At 35.2% G+C, this 22347-nt stretch overlaps 1 protein-coding gene across 1 annotated transcript in view; it reads left to right on the forward strand.

The window, feature by feature from the left end:
- LOC138698183 (serine protease inhibitor-like) overlaps nt 1-22347 on the forward strand; it is a 52485-nt gene that overhangs the window by 26138 nt on the left and 4000 nt on the right. Inside the window, exons 5-8 of the mRNA XM_069823933.1 lie at nt 901-1102; nt 12744-12958; nt 16097-16285; nt 17565-17697. Coding sequence (XP_069680034.1) covers nt 901-1102; nt 12744-12958; nt 16097-16285; nt 17565-17697 — 739 coding nt within the window. The remainder of the gene's footprint in view (nt 1-900; nt 1103-12743; nt 12959-16096; nt 16286-17564; nt 17698-22347) is intronic.

Consider the following 22347-nt stretch of genomic DNA (forward strand, 5'->3'; position numbering starts at 1 on the left):
ATATATAATAATTAAACTTTTTAACTTTGTGTAACGGATTACACTGTATACTGTATTTACTTAAACTATGCTGTTGACTCACGTCCGCTTGCGAAAGACCACGTTCAATGTCACGTATAATATTCGCCTTATCTTCCAAAAAAAAAAAAAAAACAACAACACTTTACACTTCCACATTTTTATACAGTACATTCATTGTTCGAACACTAGAAGCAGACTAATCAGGTTGAAATGACAAACACTCTTACGGTGTGACTGCGTACTCAGTCTTGGAATTTCCCGGGTCACTTAATGGAAACTGAGAGAGGGTTGATGAAGTTTGAAAGCCATCGGAATCTTACCTTCATTTATGCTCTGGACATAATGTCCGTCCCCTTTTAATAAAAGAAGGCAATTTCATTTTCCGTTGTTTCGATGCTATCCGTCATAATGGAAATGTTTCAGAGAACAAAAGGCATCCCTTTGGCGGTGCAGAGTAGTGTGCCTGAGAACAGAATCACAACTCGACGATGGAGTGAGGCAAGATCGTCACGCATTGCCTGAATTTACAGTACAGCTTCTTGTCTAGGAATCACTAATCCTACCTTTGTCCTTCACCTAACGAGTAACAAACTTAGAATGTTGTTCTCAACACATTCTTTCAATTTTATACAAGTAGGTCTGACTTCAAATAAGAATTTGACAGGATACAGCTCTTGTAACTTCACTATAACCGAAGCGAGCGATCACTATAAACGGAAATATCAATGTACTTTTTAATGTATGCGGGTCGGGACCAACGATTTAGGTTCACTATAAGCCGAAAGTTCACTATAACCGAGTTCACTATATCCAGAGTTGACTGTATTACGTAAGAAGATATTCAAATTATTTAAATAAAGTCCATTATTATCTTTTCAGGGCGTAATTTTGGAAGTAGATAACGAAGCGTTTATTTCTCATGAAAAGTCGATACAGCGCGACTTCAGGAATTACTGGGCTCCACTTTTTTCCTTTAACGTCAGTGAGTTGGATTTCAGCAAACCAGGATCTTCTGCTGACTACATCAATGCCCGTGTCAACCAAGGCACACATGGAAGAATTTCGAAACTCATATCGACAGGTACAAAGATTCCGTCTATTCTATTCATTAGTGAATATTTTTTTTACCAATGGGTGTATATATATATATACGTATCTTAGGAGTTTCAAATGTCGAAAAGATGGAAAATTTAAAGCGTTTCCAGCACCGAAGAGTTACCTAACCTAATGATTTATTTAGTTGATTACAGGACAGGTACCTCTTCTTAACAGTAAAATATAAACCGGCTAGAGTAAATATGTCAGACGCTAGGGGAAGTGCGGTGAAAATTGCCGTATTTAGCGACTTCTGTGCGGCGCATAGGTGCAAAAACGCAAATCTAGCTGCACAAAATTAATAACTTCACTGCTTTCTAACGGATTGTTATGAAACATTGTACAGGTCTTAAATGTAGCATATTCGTTACCTCAGAACAGCAGTGGGATCTTGCAAAAATCATATTTTAAATAATGAGGATAAAAAGTGCTATTGAACATCGAATGCAATGTGTAAACAAAGTTTCTTGTTGTTTTAGCTTCATATTAAATCAAAAGTTTGTTTACACATTGCACTCGATGTTCAATAGCACTTTTTATCCTCATTATTTAAAATATGACTTTGCAAGATATCCCACTGCTGTTCTGAGGTAACGAATTATATTTTTTATGTACAAGAAGAACTACTCCTTAATAGAGGGTTGGTTTTAGACAAAATTAGTAACTTCTATCTATTCTTACGGATTTTTATGACATTCTGTTTAGTAGTTACAGGCAACATATATATTTTGTGTACAAACTCTAATTACATCTGTATCCTATCCGTAATTCGTGTACAAAGTTTCATAAAAATATATTTTATAGGACAGAAGTTATTGATTTTGTCTAAATACACCATTGTAAAAGAACAGTTCCTCTTTTAGAAACATAGTCAGACTTTGTAGACAAAAGTATATAGCTACTACCTATAACTTCTGTACAAAGTTTCATAAAAGCGTGGTAGATATGAGAGAAGTTATTAATTTTGTCTAAATGCATGCCTGTAAAAGGGCAGTTTTTCTTATGAAAATACAATCAGAATTTGTACACTAAACACATTATGTACAACCTGTAAATCTTGTACAAAGTTTCATAACAATCCGTTAGAATACAGAAGAATTATTAATTTTGTTCGTTCTGCTATTAGATTTGCGTTCTGATCCACGGTGTGAGTTCAATGTATATTTAACTTTATGTTCGATGCCATGTGAATAATTTTGCAGCCTTACAACACTCACACAGTGATTAAAAACTTCCTTCCATAATTCTCTTCTGCTGTCAAGCCAAACTTAGAACAGTTGCCTCCGCGTTACAGTGTGCCCCACTACTGAAAAAAATTAATTGCTGATAAATGCGCAAGAACGCGCAAACTTTAAAACAAGGATTCAACACTCTAAATCAGGCCTGCACAAGGTTTCCGCTCTCCGAGCCGGCTCAGAGCTCATGAGCGGAATGGAGATATTAGCTGCGCTCAGTATAGGGTGGACTGAAAAAAGGGATGATCTCGTACAAAATATACACAAAATGGAAGTACTAGTACGAGTGTTTATGAAATGAATTCCCGTTCAGTGTTTGCAAAACTATCTTGGACTTATTAATTAATACAGAAATATTTATTTTACAGAAATAATAGACATTTTATACCTACTTAAATGTACAATATCATTTTGTTATATTTTTATTTATCTGTACATGAAAACGAGGTTTTATGCTGTTGGCAGCTGAAAGGAACAGTAGCCTACTGATCGTAATAATCGTTACAGATGTTGGATGCCTGCCTTTATTAAAGTTGATTATAGAAAACAGTTGCTCACAAATATAAATGTTGAGCCAAACATAGCAATCATTTTCACAGCCAGCCTGTGTAGTCGTGGATATTATTGCTAATGTTTAGTCTTATAAAACTCAACCAGGCTAGTAGTATTATTCAAACGATCTTTAGCCCTTAGGCCACATTGAAGATCAATAAGTCCGAGCTGTAAATCGTTAAATGTTATGTTTTATTTAACGACGCTCGCAACTGCCGAGGTTATATGAGCACACTTAAATGCAATCGACCTGGCCCGGAATCGAACCCGCAACCTCGGGTATAGAAGGCCAGCGCTATACCAACTGCGCCAACCAGACCCACCTGTAACTTATGTGGCATTGTTTCAACTGGTGTTGAAGAATTTATTATGATAACTTTAAACTTATTTCCAATTAAGACAAGATTTTAGTAGGTTATTTTACGACGCTTTATCAACAGCTTATGTTATTTAGCGTCTCAATGAGAAGAAGGTGACAAAGCCGGTGAAATGAGTCCGGGGTCCAACACCGAAAGTTACTCAGCGTTTGCTCATACTGAGTTGAAGGAAAACCCCGGAAAAACCTCAACCAGGTAACTTGACCCGGGAATCGAACCCGGGCCACCTGGTTTCGCGGCTAGACGCGCTAACCGTTACTCCACAGGTGTGGACCTTAAGACAAGATCTTGGAACCTAGAATTAAATTCATTTTGAATTTCAATTAATATTTGCACATAATCGTTTAACATGGCTTCATCCCGAAACTGACTTACGAAAAGTGTAAGTTTACGACTGAAATCCCGTAATTTATTCAACATATCAACACTGAGCTGGCATTTTCCCTGAAGAGAGATATTAAAATTGTTGAAGATTAATATCTTTAGTATCATTATGTCTGGACTCGTAATGACGCATTATGTTATGTTTCTTTCTACCTTTCAAAATGTTGTGGCAGATAAAGCACTGAGTATTTACTGCAGCAACTATGAAAAAATAAGCATTTTCCCATGCAACATTGAAAGAATTTGCCTGATCACTACTTTTCCGTCTTTTAGATTCCTCCATACCTTACTGTAGCAGAAGGTAAGCAACGTGAAACAGTTACTGAGAATACGTACTGCACTCCACTAGATAGCTGAGTGGTCGTTTCCCTCTCCTCTATCTATAGCTGGTCTACGTCATTCTGACGTATCTTCCTCTCCGATTCGGCGAGCGGTAAACACAGCTCTCCCGCTCGGAAAGAGCGCTCGCGCTCGTTGAGCGCTGTTTGTGTAGGTATGCTCTAAATGATGCTGTATTAAATGGTAAAAGAATTATTGTAACCGGACGTGGCCGGATATATTAAAACTCACATCATATTTGAAGAATTATAATATTTAACTCCTACACTACATTAGTTAGAACGTACCCATCTGAACAGATTCCATGTCTCACAATACAATACTTCTTTACCTACGTTGTAAGTCTCTTTGTCTATAACTGAACCGGAGCGAGAAGTATTAGAAACAACTCATTGTTCATACAATTCCCTGACGTCCCAACGAATGGACTTGCTAGGGCTCACTGATCGTGTCTCGATAAATCAGGATACACATAGTGTCATCTCCTGTGGTGTCCACAGCTCCTTCACTGTCAGATTTCAAATTTCATCAAAATACACACCTGCAACCAAAAACCTCATTTCAAGACTCCGACAAATTTACCATAAAAACTTTGACAGTTTCTGATTAACATATTGAAAACCGCATCTAGATATCATGTCTCAATAATTTATTATTTACATCTGAAGTTCTACAGGTTTCATGTGGACACTCTGCATTTTGTCTGGAAAAATGAAATTTATTGGTTTATGATTCACGAGATCTAACTAAAAATTTATTTTGTTTGACCAAATGAATTGATTAGCACGAACTCCGAATATCACTTTAAAATGTATAGGCCTACTGTTTAGTTATTAATGAAATTGTTACTGTACTATTTGTTAATATTATTAATTACGTTTCAATATCAAACAATATTCTCTTGTAACTTTCGTTTCATGAACGTTGGCAGCTACTTCAAAGGCAAGTGATTAGTCTATATCAGCGGCTCCCCAAGGGCTCCGTGAGTGATTCTCAGGGGCTCCGTCCACAGCAGTTATGAAGATGTAAAAAGTAAGAAGTCCATGCAGTTCAGACAAAATTTTTATCTCACGTAAAGACAAATAACGAGAAAGCACTGGAAGCGTCCTACTTGGTTAGTCATGATCTGGCTCTTGCTGGAAACCTCACACACTTGCTGAAATTGATAAAAGCACTATTAGTGAAGGTAGTGAAGTGCAAGGTGGATGGAAAAACTGCAAACTTAATCTCCGGTGTGCCCTTATCAAATAACACTGTGCGTAATCGAATCCAGGATCTATCCAACGATGTTAAAAATACCGTAATTTCCCGTACCAGTCAAAAGAAATTTTCTCCACAACTAGACGAATCCACGGACGTTGCTGGATTAGCTGTGTTAATGATGTTTATGCGGTACGAATTTTCAGGTTCTTTTATTGAAAATATTTTGTCTTGCAAGCCATTTCCATCTTCTACAAGCGGTACTTAATCTTTTTCCATGATAGAATTGATGTCTTCTTCATTGAAAACTCGATCAGTGGAATACTTTCATTGATGTTTGCACAGATGACCCAACGGCCATGGCAGGTCCAGTTGCTGTTACAAGGATCAAGAAAGCTTAAAAAAACTGCACAAGTAGTCATTGTGTACTACACCTACACGTTCTCGCAACGAAAAATGTCAGGGTTATTAAAGCAGGTACTAGACAACGCCGTCAAATTCATAAACTTTATTAAGGCACGATATTTGATGTTTAGGCTACTCAAAATCCTGTGTGAAGATGTTGCAAGTATTCACAAGTCAATGTTATTACACACATAAGTGCGATGGGTGTCGCGTGGTAAAGCTTTGTCCCGTTTACTTGAACTTCGAACGGAAGTTTCTTCATTTTTGAATGACCAAAACAGTTTGCTAGCAGATTATTTAAATGATCAGGAATGGTTGTGCAAATTATGTTACTTGGCAGACACTTTTTAAAAAACAAACGAGTTCAGCACATCCATACAAGGGAAACGGAAGACTATATTCGATGCCAATGACATAATTGTCACGCTGAAGAAAAAGATAGCGTTCTACATAGAAAACGTCGAGAATGAGAATCTGACATGTTTCTCGCTGACTTCAAAATTTATTGAAGAAAATAACATAACAATGCATGACTTATTCATGGCAATAATAAAAGAACACCTTGACAATTTGCTTCAAAATATGAATTCATTCTTTCCAAGGGACACTCAGTAATCAATTCGAAAGAAATATGAGTAGATTGTAGATCCATTTTCAGTGAAGTCAAAACCAGCAGTCCTCACTGCGGCAGAATATGAGGTCCATATAGACATGGTTTCGGACAGCCACTGTTAGGAACCATTTAAAAGCAAACCACTTCCCGAATTTTGGGCTCAGTTACAGGAGGATCTTTCGATATTAAGTTCAAAAGCCAAATTGTTCTTACTGCTTTTGGTACTACATAACTCTGTGAAACGGCCTTTCGAGGTACATGGCTAAAAAAAAACAAAATATCGAGCTCGTTTGGACGCAAGAAGATATTCGTCTTCAATTAACTTATGTGATACTGAACACTGACAATCTCTGCCAGAAGAAACAGGAACTTCGAGTGTACATGTAAGACTGTACATGAATATGTTAACTAGTTATATCATTTTGTAAATTTAAATAATATTGTCTCAAGTTCTTTTTACTGTTGTTTCCTTTATTAATATATGTACCTTATTATTTACACTTCCGTATACATTTCGTGTGTAGTGTTCTTCATAGAATATAGACAGATAGAACCAAACACTAAACATTTCTTGGGGCTCCACGAGAAATTTTTACTTCAAAAAGGGCTCCGCGACTGAAAAAGTTTGGGAACCGCTGGTCTATATCAATATAATAGTTAGAAAGTAACTGCCAGTCGTAGGTAGCATTTGAGGGGTCAATGGAAAAAGGGCCCATTCCACAAAAACTACTTTTTGTAGGAGAAGCATTTTTAAGTTAGTGCTTCTCCTATGTAAAGTATGTTCATATGTGCAATGAGGTAAATGATTATTAAAATATAATACGCATGTACCTATATCTATATCCAAATCGTGCCTTTATCGAGTCATTTGCACAGCAATCGAATTGATTATTTATAGAATGTTATCATGATAGACTACGTCGTTGTTTTTAAGACAGTACAAGTGGATTGAATACCGATCACTATTATTTATTACAGTAATGTAACCGTAACTAGTAAATGTGATCTTTTCTAAGTCATTGTTTTGGGCTTTGATAGTAAAAACAAACCAATAAATAACTATAATATTGCACTGTCTTTACACACTTTCTTAGGCACAACAGATTTGTTTCGTCGCACATACTACCTACAACTGTTTTTTAATCAGTGGCGATTCCTCCATGAAGGATATGAGAATGATCCTACAATGTAATTTCGTGCCTCTGATTTTGATTTTTAATACCTCCCGACGTAATAATTTCCTTCATACTTCCACTTTCTGTAGTGAGTTGTCGCCACTGCACATCTCAGACCTTAGGAATACTTTCCGAGGAACTATCCAATATCTTACAGGAAACGGTTTTTTCTAGCAGTGAAGTTAAAGACATGGTAGGGTGCGGAGGGCGGGGTATGGCTTGACTTTAACCGCTCTTGAGGATGTGGCCGTGTATCCTAATACTACGACCCTTCTTTCTAGGTGGTGGAGTAGAAACCTGTCAGAGACTACAATACGAATTTACAAGTACCCTTGTAGCCACCTTAAATGCAATTCATTGGTCATTTTAAAAGAATAGAATAAACGAAACAATAAATAATTAAAAATGATATAATATAAAAAATAAAATGGATAAAAAACAAAATTACATAAAATAAATAAAATAAGCTGTAATAAACACAAGAATTAACAGGACTTTCAGATGACAGGACTGCAGAAAGAATATCTGAAGTTGTATTTGATAATTTATAAGAATTTAACTGTAGCAAGAAATTAAATATGCATGCTCTATTATTATTATTATTATTATTATTATTATTATTATTATTATTATTATTATTATTATATTACTATTATTATTAGTTTCTGTCTTGGTCATCAGTCGTCAATCTCATATCCTACATACAAAAAATATCACTATTCGCCACTGTTCTTAATATCTATCTTTCATTATCCTTTCACTAATGTGTATTATGAGGACGTTTCTTTGCAGAAACTACTTCATTTCTTTGCTCCAACTGATTCAAATTGCTATACGTTTCCTCAATATTGTGAACGATGTAAACATGAGACAGTACATAGCATCTAATTGGGTGGCTGCTTATGACCCACCAATCAGAGTCACTGTTCTATGAGGCCAACACACAGTGTGTCATGGGCCTTTATTCCACAAATATTCTCTCTTCATGTGAAGAAGAGGCGTTTATAAATACTTACCATGTCCTGTAGACACATGCCACAATACTGAGAGGTCCTAGATGGTAAGATGTGTCAAATTACACTGGTCAACAATGATTTTGTTAAATGTACAATTTCTGCTGTTTCTTATGTAATGTGATCTGTTGATTTCAAAACTGAAGTCAGAATTTTTCCATCACCTACCATATTATTTTTAATGTTAGAAAAATTGATTTATTTTTATTGTTATATACAGTCATTAACATGCTAATGGAAAGAAAATATTTCAAATATTTCATTTTATTGCTTTAACATTTGTCCTATAACATTAGATCACTATTGCCTGTGAAGTCATAATTCATAAAAATGAATTTTATTCCTTATAAAACTGCGATAGTTAGTATTATTTCTCAGTTGAGATGGAATTTACAATCATGAAACCTATGTTTTCTTTGTCCTAATTTTAAGTGTGATAAAAGGGTCTTATAAAGTGAAACATACCTCGAAATACTGTGTAAATCACAAACACTTTTTGTTACGTTTGTGGTTAATTAACTTTGAAAGCACACAGCTGAATTTTACTACACTAGTTAAAAGAGCGTACGAGTGTTCTTTTAATTGCAAAATAGATGAGGAAGGAACTGGGCCCCTGAAATCTGTTGTTCTCCATGTAATTCTATTAGCCTAACTGGTTGGCCAAAAGGATCCCGTCATATGTCTTTTCCAGTTCCAATGATATGTCGGGAACCTAAGGATCATTCAACAGACTGTTACTTTCTAGGAACCACAAATCAGAAAATTACAGAGAACTTGTCAGCGAGTTGATTCAGAAATATAATGTGATGGGGTGTCATGTATCTTTCAAAATAACTTCTTGGATTCTCATCTTTTTTTTTTCTTTCCTCAAAACCTTCAGGTAGTGAGCGACAAACATTTTTCAGGATTTTTCTGAAATGGAAGGGCGCTACCAGGAAAAATGAAGCCCAAATTTTCTGTCAGACTACTGCTGGACACTCAAAAGAAATGTTTCTCAAGCGGAGTATAGCCTAAAATCTATTTCATACACATTTTAGGTAAATAAATAAGATTTCAGGTAAAATGTTACAAGATATCAATACTAGAAAAGTCTGAAGTACATTTCATATAATTACTCAAACTTCCTGGGTGATAGATAAAGCCATCGGCATAGCTCAGTCGGCTAAGGCGCTTGTCCGCTGATCCGGAGTTGCGTTCCGGCGCGGGTTCGATTCCCGCTTGGGCTAATTAGCTAATTACCTAGTTGGTTTTTTTCCGAGATTTTCCCCAACCATAAGGCAAATGTCAGGTAATGTATGGCGAATCCTCGGCCTCATCTCGCTATCACCAATCCCATCGACGCTAAATAATCTCGTAGTTGATACAGCGTCGTTAAATAACGAAGTAAAAAAATACAAATAAAAAAGTGATAGATAAATTTTGAAAACAGATCTGAAATCAGCACGAAAAATGCTATAAGAATCTTATCTTATCTTTTAACAAAAACATATTTAATTTTGTTGACCAGTGTTATTAATCGAAGAAACTAAAAATCGATAGGAATGTGGCATGGATCTTTTTTCCACTGAGCTAACAATTTGTTTAGTACCGAAATTCGAAACAAAGTTGGCAAAAGAAAATTAAATCTAACAACTAGAAAAGACTATAATCCACTACCGTAACATAAGTAGTAATACGTAAGCGGAAAATTGTTATGCTCCACCACCAGGGTATAAAGTATGGAACCAGACTACATACCAATAAAGCAACCATTCCAACTCAAGTAACCTTTCTCACATAAAGGAATACCAAGGTACAATAAGCCTTAGGCTGCGGTACTAGCTTTCGGGCCCCTCCACCGTATAGAGAAAGAAAAAGATTATATCCAATATCAAAACGTACTACCTGCAACAAGATATGCTACCAAATCTTCTCACTATAACAAAAAATATATTAGTTAGGATTAATGTACTAACTATTCTTATGTCATTTGTGAAGAGTGAGTGAAGCTGCACAGATCAGTTTTCAAAATCATGTCGTGTCGCTGAAATCAATCGTTTAATGCATCCGAATACCTATAGTCTACTGTACATATGTATTTCTTCTGTGTATATATTTTTCATATAATAGTAGAAATGTTTCATGAACCATCAAGCAAAGCAACTATCTAAAATGAACATCATATTTAATTATTTTTTAAAAACTATTAGGCCTATAGATAAATTCTCTTTCAAAGTACATATCTCTCAAAAGCATAGAAACTGACTGTTGCAGCAAGCGATGCAGGTAGTATCCGTACAATTCTATGGATTTATAATACAAATACATCACTTGTGCAAATACAGTAGCTCTACAGTAGTGGATTAATTCACTCTCTCTGAAGAGAAGCACAATGTGCAAGAGTTTATAACCGATGTTGACAAGTTCGATAGAGATGTTTTACGGGTTAAGCGAAACAACTTCGGAGTCTACGATGACGGAGAACATCCAACACAAAGAAATCTCACATAATAAGTTGGGTAAATAACTATAAGTGCACTGAGGTCGTTAGAGCTTCTTATAATATTCTGAGAAAGCCAACGATAACCGAAAATTCCTAACAAAACGAGAAGCGACGGTTGTATTTCATATTATTAAATTTATTTTAATATGAAGTAAACTGAGATTTACCGAAAATGTTCGACCAAGAATAGTTATAATAGTGTGAAAGCACCCCAAACTGTTACCACACGTATTGTCTATCGTGCGGTATCAGGTTTTATCACTCAGGAACGACGAAGAGTTTTAAAGTACAGTAACAAATTACATTATTCCACAATCTGAAAAAAACTTCCTGATACGAAATCTCGCCTGTTTCATATAACATGGTTAATAAACGAAATAAACCAGACCTCATTCATTAGTTTCTTGGCTCACATGGCAGAGCACTGACTTACAACCGCGGACTCGATTTAAAATCTCGGCGATATCGGAATTGAATTTGTGGTAGATAAAGCTAAGGTTGTGAGAGTTATCTCGGAATTTTCCCCCTTTTCACTCGTCATTTCACATTCCACATTCCTCCACCTACACTCTCCACAATGTTTAACTGACAACAAGAGACCGTAGTTTATCAGATGATGAAAAGTAAGTATGGGCGGTAGTCGATAGTACTATCGATACTGTCGATAGTTATGACTTAAACTATTGATAGTCAAATTGTTTCCAATACAATCGATAGTTCTGGCGACTATTGGTAGTATCGAAAAATGGCAAGATCATTCATACTATTGTAAGGGTTTCAAACTGGAGGGACAACACGATTCTTTTTCAGCGATTCAATCAGACATTACATTCACGATTTGTTCAGAACTCATTCCAGTCAATGATTCCAAGTATTCTTTTGAATCGTAAAGGAACGACTGACACGATTCTTCACTTTGCAATCATGGGTAGAATAAAAGCGTTCTACATCTCGCATAAATGGCAGAGAAGAATACAGTCCTGTTAGGCCTATAATGAGAGTTGAGTCATTGGATTGTCTCTTTCGGACTAGCTTGAACCAGTTTTATGACCCCCATTAATTTGAAAAATTATGGAAGATAGTTATCCTCAATTATAATTTATAAACTAAAATTTACTATCAAATAAGTACAATTTTTACATTAAATCTATATTTAAGTACTAAGCAAATTTCAGGCACGCACGCATTATTTTTCATATTTAACTAATCAAATCAGTATTTTGTTTCCACTCATCCGTTTTTTATCATACACCATTCACCCACAACTTAGGGTTTTAGTCAGAAAGTAACTGTATTCACATGGATCTTCAGTTCCCTTGGAAAGACTGTTATTATAAACTGAAAACGTAATCAATGAAAGGCGAACATCCCAACAAAGTGGAAATGCTTATTTTAATGGGAAATTTAGACTATCCTCGGAGCAATGGTCACAGGTTTTAAAAACGTATAAGCTAATGATGGCTAATATTGGGACTTTAAGGATAGATTATAACAGTGTGTGTTATTAGTACATAATTCAGGTTCAATTCAGTAATATTATTAAATTAATAGTTCAGTACGCGTTTAGACATAAATCCAATATACGAGTATATTCAGTTTATAACCAATTAACAAGAAGTTTGTAATTTGACTATCGCTATTATCGATAGTTTTGATTATAACTATCGATAGGACCATCGATAGTAGGAAAAATAGTCGATAGTACTATCGATACTATTGTAAGTGGCTATAACTCATCTCTAATGGAAAGTATATATTACTGTAAGCCCTCAGGTTACAACATAAAAATTTCGGGTCTACAGGTTGTAGTTTCGACTACGCAGTTTCATTCCTGTAACTTATTAAATTTCAGGTGACATAACTCCACGGACCGTAATGATATTGACTAGTGCGATATATTTCAAAGGTGAATGGAAGAAACAATTTTCGCTCAAGAACACAGTTCGACAAACATTTCACTTGTCTCGTCACAGATCCATACAAGTACCAATGATGACTATAAAGGACAAATTTCGAATGGGATACTGCTCGGTTCTTGAAGCCAAGTGGTTAGAGCTGCCTTTTAAAGTAAGTACAATTTAATTTTAATACTACATACACATAGGCCAAATAGAAAGGATTAGGACGAAATTCAAATACAAACTGCTGAGCCATTTATACCGGAACCCACACTTTCTGAAGTCGAAATTGCCTTAGAAAATCTGAAAAAATACCAGTCTCCAGGTATTGATCAAATTGCAGCGGAATTAATACAAGAAGGTGGAAGCGCATTATCTAGCGAAATTTATAAGCTTGTACTTACTATTTTGGAAAAGAAAATTGTACTAGAACAATAGAAGGAATCCATAATCGTACCTATTTTTAAGAAGAGGGACAAGACTAACTTAGTAACTTTCGAGGAATATCACTTTTGTTGACGTCCTACAAAATTTTGTCCAATATTTTTTTGAGAAGATTAACTCCATAGATCACCAGTGTAGTTTTAGGCGTAGTCCAATAGATCGACTACTGATCAGATTTTTGTATTTAACAGATATTGGAGAAAAAATGTGAGTATAAGGACACAGTACATCAGTTATTCATATATATCAAAAAGACATATCACTCGGTTAAGAGAGACATTCTTATTGAATTTGGTATTCCCAATAAACTAGTTCGACTAATTAAAATGTGTCCTAGTGAAACTTACAGCAGAGTCCATATAGGCCAGTTTCTATCTGATGCTTTTTCAATTCACCGCGGGCTAAAGCAAGGAGATGCACTATCACCTTTGCCTTTTTACTTCGCTCTAGAATATGCCATTAGAAAAGTTCAGGATAACAGAGATGGTTTGGAATTGAACGGGTTACATCAGCTTTTTGTCTATGCGGATGACATGAATATGTTGGGAGAAAATCCACAAACGATTAGGGAAACCACGGAAATTTTACATGAAGCAAGTAAAGCCATAGGTTTGGAAGTAAATCCCGAAAAGACAAAGTATATGATTAAGTCTCGTGACCAGAATATTGTACGAAATGAAAATATAAAAATTGGCGATTTATCCTTCAAAGAGTTGGAAAAATTCAAATATCTTGGAGCAATAGTAACATATATAAATGACACTCGAGAGGATATTAAACGCAGAATAAATATGGGAAATGCGTGTTATTATTCGGTTGAGAAGCTTTCGTCATCTTGTCTGCTGTCAAAAAATCTGAAAGTTAGAATTTATAAAACAGTTATATTACCGGTTGCTCTGTATGGTTGTGAAATTTTGACTGTCACTTTGAGAGAGGAACAGGAATTAAGGGTGTTTGAGAATAAGGCTCTTAGGAAAATATTTGGGGCTAAGAGGGATTAAATTATTCGAGAATGGAGAAAGTTACACAACGCAGAATTGCACGCATTGTTTTCTTCACCTGACATAATTAGGCCTAGGAACATTAAATCGAGACGTTTGAGAGGGGCAGCATCACTTTCCAGCTCACAAATCGCAACAATATAATCGTAAACTATAATTAGGACTTATAGCGTAACACGGGCACCATGGCTATAAATGACAGCATTGTTTCTGTATTTTCCAGTTATATTCGAGCTGGTTATCTACTTTTCGTGCTTACACAATCTTCTGGCATTGCTAACTACTAAAAAGACATGAATAATAAAATGCAATCCATTTTAAAAACCGTCTAACAAAAAATGTAGGTAATTTTGCAGTACAACTTTCACTCATTTGAAAAGAAAGACGAAATAACAGTAAGTTTGAAATAATAACAAATAACACTTGCTCCATTACGAATCAAACTACAACAATCCAACTAAAGAGAAGTAAAAAAACACCTAGTGTATCTGTTTACTCGGTCTATTAATAGTAGAATTAATCACCAAAATTTAAAGGCGAGGGGTGTAGACAGTGTCCGTAACTGACAACGGTTGACAACGGTTCCCATATCAGCTGCCTACCGCTCATCCTAAGCAATACCTGTGAGAAGTTACTCGTTCTTTTCATAACAGTTATAATGTAAATAAGTCTAGGAAAATGCCCTTTGAATTCTAAAGTTAAACTTGAAACACTGCCAATATTATTTAAACTTTTAATACAGTTTTGAAGCGGATTAGTTCTTTGTGCTTCACTTTCACACTCATACAGGGTTGTTTCCGATCTCTGATAACGAATTTGAATGACGACGTGTGCATCAGGTGTAACACGACAGCTGAAGTGTGGCGCGAGATGACAGACCAGTAGTGAGTGATCTCATAGTCAGAGTGCACGGCGACTCACAGCAGAAATTCCGAAGAAAATCGAGCCTCTTCGGGAGGGGCACATTACGACCCTTTCCAACGCCAAGTACACTTAAGTGAAAATAAGAGAAGCCTGCAATAAACGAGGTTTCGTTATTTCCAAGAAAGGCATCTTCTGTATACTTAATAAGATCGGTAAAGCTGTCGACCTGGTTGACGAGTTGGTATAACGCTGGCCTTCTATGCTCAAGGTTGCGGGTTCGAGCCCGGGCCAGGTCGAAGGCATTTAAGTGTGCTTAAATGCGACAGGCTGATGTCAGTAGATTTACTGGCATGTAAAAGAACTCCTGCGAGTCAAAATTCCGGCACATCCGGCGACGCTGATATAACCTTTGCAGTTCCGAGCGTCGTTAAATAAAACATAACAATATAACATCGGTAAAACTGGAATAGAATTAATTTGTATCATCTCGTGGAGTGCGGCGACGTGTGACGGGGGTGGATTTTTGCTTGCTTTCCCACTCTGGAATTAATCCCGTCCGAGCTTTGCCAGTCTTATTAGATACACACAAGATGCCTTTCTTGGAAATAACGAAACCACGTGTTTTGCAGGCTCCTATGATTTTCACGTAACTGTACTTGGCATTGGAGAGTGCTGTTATGTATCCCTCTCAAAAATGACTCGATTTTCTTGGGCATTGCTACTGTGATACACCGTATCTGATTATGAAATCGCCGGTCTGTCACCTCTCCGCAATTCAGCTGTCGGTGTGATTCCTGACGCACATGACTTCATTCAAATTCGTTATCAGAGATCGGAAACAACCCTGTACATCTTGTTTAACTATCTGAGATGGTCGTTTAAAATTTTTAATTAATTTCGAAAGAAATGTGTAAAATGTGTATTGTTCGTAATGTAGGCTAATCATAGAAAATTGAGGTGTCTATTTAATTTTATCCATAACATTTGCTTGACTGCAGGGCGAAAGGTATTCCATGTTTGTGGTACTACCGAAAGAAATGAGTGGAATGGACAATCTTCTCTTCCGCATGACAGGAGAGCATATTCAGAAGATGAATTACAGTGAGAAGAAAATCAGAACCGTAAATGTATATCTGCCGAAGTTCAATGTCAGCCACGAGACGGACCTTGCTAACACTTTACAAGCGGTACGTCCTATTGCATTTAATTTAATTTATTTAACTAGGAGTATATGAACAAAAAAGAGCAAAGACACCTAACAGATATTAAATTGTAACTTTTTACTTTCTCATTATACGAAGCGAAGAGAGCGTATTCTTCTTGTTTTTCTTCACTTTCTGGATTAAACAATAAAACCTGTTCCAGGCCATCTCTTCCAAGATGGGCCTTGATATCTCCCTTCTCTATCAAATTTACTTATTTCATCTATTATCTTTCATCCTCTGGACGGTCTTTAACTAATTTCTTTCTTAATCATCCATTTTTGTAGTAAGGGATTAACTTCTAATTCATCTGTTGCACTCCGAGTCTTTATATATGTTAGTCTAGTACAGCCTCTAATCGATCTTAAGAATCTCATTTCACTTGCTTTTTTTTTTCATTTATCTTCGGTGGATATGTCGTAAGTTTTACTTCCATAAGTTATTGTTATAGTTTTATAAAATTTAACTGGTGTTTAGTGTCCTTAATATATCAGAAATGGAATTAAATTCATCGTGTAGGTCTACTTTATTTACATAGATTAGAATTTTAATTTCAGGCATGCGAGTAAGAGAAGATAGATAGTACCCTTATGCTGCAAATATATAAGTTATATCTATTATCAAACAAATATTATTAGCCTCCACCTCTCTTCAGATGGCAAGATCAATTTCAGCCTCTTTGAAGTCGGAACAAGCCTGAGGGTATAAAAGTTGAAGTAGTAGAATGAGAAGAAGATATGTTTAACCTTTTAAAATTATGCTTGTGAAATCTGGATGTTGATCAAAAGAGGTGAACAAAATTTTTAAGAATATTTGAAATGAATATAAAATACAAAAACTTAGAACATTAAATGAATTATAGTAGTAACTTACATTGTAACCAAATTTAAAGCGAGAAGCTTTAGATAGAATGGACACGTTACGAAACATGCGCCTACAGAGGGAAGAATTAATAAGAATGTTTTGGAGGATATTCTAGAAGGAAGAAGGATTTTTGGCCGTCAAAAACACAACGATATAAAATTATGGAACTGCTTGAATGAAAATGTTACATTTACAGACATGGTTGATCTAATGCTGTGAAGTCACATTTTAGAGTTGCATAGCTGCTTAATGCTTTATAATAATGCTACTGTTAATAATAATAATAATAATAATAATAATAATAATAATAATAATAATAATAATAATAATAATAATTCAATAGGCCTACCTGTTTGTAACTAAACGTAAAATTTATTTAACAATGACTTGTGTCTACTAGTTTGGACTGGGAGAACTGTTCACTCCAGCGGCAAACTTCGAAGGCATAAGTCCAGACATCTACATAGGCAAATTCATACATAAGGCTGAAGTGTCAGTGGACGAATTTGGAGCGACGGCGTCCGCTGCTTCATGTAAGTAATAAATAACATTCACTGGTCCGTTCCAGGAATCTGTGGAGTAGAAAGACGAAACAAGACCTCTGCGCAAATGGTATATGGGAGGGCTAGGGCCAATGACTGCTCTGGGGGAGGCATTGCTTGAACGGAACGAGCAATCACTTGTAGGAGGGGATAATTTCTATCTGAACTCTACTCTACCTTCTACACGAGTATCTTACCCCTTAGCGGACTCTAGCTGATGCTGCCCGCAATACACTCCGGCACAGATAGACTCCGCCCCCATATGCGCGAAGTTATTCCACAAATTCCTGGGATGGACCATACTTAAGTTTTTCCCTTGGTTATTTAACGACGCTATATCAACTACGAGGTTATTTAACGTTGCTGATTGCGAAATGATATTTAGCGAGATGAGACCGAGGATTCGCCATAGATTACCTGACATTTCCCTTACGATTGGGAAAACCCTCGGAAAAATCCCAACCAGGTAATCAGCCCAAACAAGAATCGAACCCACGCCTAAGCGGAACTTCGGATCGGTAGGCAAGCACCTTAGCCGACTGACTTTTACTGAAGTTCAATACGTCATTGTGTATGTCTGCTATTATTTGAGTGACCTTGGAAGACATGAGAATTACTTCTGTGAATAAATTTCCTGATAACCATGTACTGGAGATATAAAGAAGATAATCTCACTAGCAGGATCAGCAGTTCAGCTGCTTCTAAACTAACCATGCCAGTGGACCATCTGTACTGTCTATTGTAGCCTAATTGGGGCTTTGCCCTGTTATAGACATAAATAAATAAATAAATAAAATTAAATTAAATTAAATTAAATCACGTGCCGAGACATTTCTAAATTAAAACTGTACCTGATGATTCTTCTCCACTTCTCTATATCCCCAATATCGATACGATCAACACTAGTGTCACTGATATCAAAGGCAATCAAATAATAGACAACTTGTACCAATGTTTCATTTTATTGTGGCTCTTCAGATTCATGTGAGATGAAGAAGTCCACCGCTGTGGAGTAAAGGTTAGAATGTCTGACTGTGAAACGAGCGAGCCCGGTTTCAAATCCTGGTTGAGATAAGTTACGAAGTTTCTTCCGGGGTTTCTCTTCAACCCATTAAGAGGAAATTCTGGGCAACCTTCGGCGCCAGACCTTCACTCGGACGCTAGATAACCATCGCGGTTGATAAAGCGTCGCAAAATAACCAATTAAGAAGATTATGAAAAGAAATCAAGGGTAAAAGCGAATGCTGTCGTTCCTGTGCCAACCATAGTGTATAAACCTTTCAACGCTTTTATATATTGAGCGTGACTGTAAGTTAATGTAATTTTACTTTCCTTAGTAAATAGGTATGTATATAATTTTAATAATGAAATACGAGTATATTTAAACACAGATTACAACAGTGAAAAGCGTTCAAAAAATTAATAATAATATGACTTAAGTATGAATTTAGGTTGATGTAACAAAAGCCCTAAATGTAATATACGTATACTAGAGACAAGGAGTGCATAATAGTTTCAACAATAAGCTTATACGCATGTGCAACCATGACGCATTTACTATCATGCACTTCTTTGTCAAGGTGTTGGACAGTGAGTGTAGTTCCAAGAGTTCTGTAGAAGAAAAAATAATCAAGTGTTCTATGAAAGTACCTATACCATATATAATAGACATTTTAATAAAACTACGTCATTTGAAAGCAAAAATGAACAAGATGTGTACCTGTGTACCTTCAAGGACTTATAGATGTGCATGATATAAAGAGAAAAAGTCCTCGAAGAGAGATCCCAAAGCAAGAAACACCGTCTCTTTTGGAGGGATAATATGCAATTTATGTAATTTTCTTACTGTGAACTATAGATATGTCTGTACTCATACATTGCCATTAAACATGTGACACGCTGGTATGAAAATTAATTACTCGCGAATAACTTTTCTTAAAGTCGGGTATGATATTTTGAATTTAATTTGTGAATGATATGAATCATTTTGAACATGAAATAAAAATAACAATATAAATCGATTGAAAATTGTATAATAATGTATTTCACACTACAACAAACAATATACTCCATATTTTGTCAGGTTACTGGAGTTGTTATTATTGGTACTTTTTAAAACAACATGAGTCCAAGAACTTAAGAACTATTTTAAGGTACTATGAAATGAGATATTTAAGATACAATGCAGTTGTAATCAGACATAATAATATATGGTTCTCCTGTAAAAATTACACAGACCTAACAGAAACTCTATTAACTATAGGTAGTTTTTTCTATTTTTCTCGAAACTTATTTTCTGTGACTCATGTGGTTTTACAGATGACCGATTCAATTATCAATCCATTCAAAATCAGGAATTTTCACTTCTATGTGCAAAGGGTAATAACATCTTATTTCTAATTGAAATTATTGTAAAAATGTTATAATATGCTCATTTTTCCATAATACAGTAAAATGAAAGTGAAGGATATAGCTTTCTTTCGAACAAAAGTGAACATTTCCCTTACATTTCCAAACAAAACAATACATTTCCAAAACATTTTTATCTATAAAATGTACACAAAATAACTAAAATCATGATTATTGACATTACTAGAACGATGGACATAACATGCATGACACATAAAATTATCGTTCTCTTAGGGGTAAAATGAAGGCTCGATACAGTTTTTTCTACTTCCTGAAAAATATGCTATTTTGGAAATGACCGGTTTTGTTCGCAACCTCCATATTTGAACGTTACTGACTGTGATCCGGGAGTTTAAATAAGCGGAAAAAAGGGTTGTGAATCATTTTTGTGATAATGTGACCCTTATTGATAAATACCTCTCCCCTCATTTAAGAACGTATTAACAGCCTTGAGTTGAATAACGTGATATGTAGTCAATTTAGTGCAGCTCCACTGGTGTCCGTATGACCGAGAATAAACGCTCCTCCTGTAAACTTACGAAAAGCGGCATACCATGTTCTTCTAGCCATCCATTGAATTGTACAATTACAATACTTATGCTGCAGAACCCAGTATTACTTTTAGAATAATTCTTAATCTTACTTTCAATGTTGTCACAGATTGAGAACCTAGATAAGTTTATAATGTTTTTATCAATTCTCTTAATAGTATACTGTGATAGTATACTTAATAGTATACTAATGAAACATTTAAGGGGTTAGGTATAGCTTACAGCAGTAAAATTTTTGGAAATATTTAACATTTTTTTCCTTCATTACTATATCTTGTACAATAATGAAAATTGGTATGTGTAAAATACTGTCCTTCTCCTATATGAAAAAAACATTTTTACGATTTAAAAAAATTATTTTTTTTTTCAAAATTCAAAATATTTACAGTTCACTGTGCAGTGATGAAGCGTTTCCCTCATAACTCATAAATTTGTTAACTTTTTCATGTTCTCTCTCTCTTTTATTTTATTGCTGAAACTCATGTTTACAATATCACGCTCTTTCAACTACATTCCTTAATAAATAAAATTTTTTGTGTTAGAAGAAAATACTGATATTTTACCATTTTTAAAATGAATTTATTTTTTACCAGACAATCTATCAAAGATAGAGAAGTGATCTTGCATCATATTGTAGATATGACATGCATACACGAATGCACACAAAAAAGTTTATCATAGAAAGTTGGATAATTTTTTAGTTATGTGGGAAACGCTTCATCACTGCACAATGAACTGAATTAAAAAAAAAATTGTTATTTTTTTAATTGTAAAAAATATTTTTTTTTTTTTCATATAGCAGAAGAACAGTGTTTTACACACACTAATTTTCATTACTGAACAAGATACATTAATGGAGGAAAAAAATGTTGAATATTTCCAAAATTTTACTACTGTAAGCTGTACCTATCCCCTTAAAGTAATTTTGAATTTTGAAAAATTATAAAATAATTAGAAACTAACTGGAAAATTGAATCAAGACAATATCATGGAGCAACTGGCTGGATTCACCGGGAAGAAATCCTACATCAAAAATACATTATTCGACAGATGTGAGAAAAACATAACAACGAATGGGCCACTACATTAGGATGCTGTAGACCTGAAAAAGAGCTACGATTCCGTTCCCTGCTCTCTATCATCAAAATTATCGTTCTTGTAATTGTAACCCCTTCCCATAAATCTAACTCAATGACTCAATAAACAGAATATTCGTATTCTTCAGTCATTCTCAAAACTTTTCTATTACTCTCACATGATCCGAAGCATTAAAGAAGTACCGAGACGCTAAAAATTCGGTTTCGAGATTGGAAGTTTTCAGCATCTCCCGTAAAGGAAAAGTGGTTTTCGGCATGTCATATATCTTTGTATATGTATGTATTCTAAACTAGTATATTTAATATTTTCTTTGTTATGCCCGAGATTTACGATAATAATACTTAATAGTAATAATTATGATAATTTCTAGTCATCCATTTCTGTTTCATATGAATAATACTTTCCTAAATTTCCGAAACAATTTACTCAAATCTCTATATTTCCCAACCTTCACTGTTGTTGCTTCTCGTCACTGGAACTCTCAGCCACCTGAAGTCAAGGACTGCCAAATCTTAAGATCTTTTATATCTAAGTTAGAAAATTATTTCATGGCTTCTTCTTCTTCTTCTTTTTCTTCTTCTTT

The sequence above is a fragment of the Periplaneta americana genome, chromosome 4 (assembly GCF_040183065.1).
Source record: "Periplaneta americana isolate PAMFEO1 chromosome 4, P.americana_PAMFEO1_priV1, whole genome shotgun sequence".
NCBI lineage: Eukaryota > Metazoa > Arthropoda > Insecta > Blattodea > Blattidae > Periplaneta > Periplaneta americana.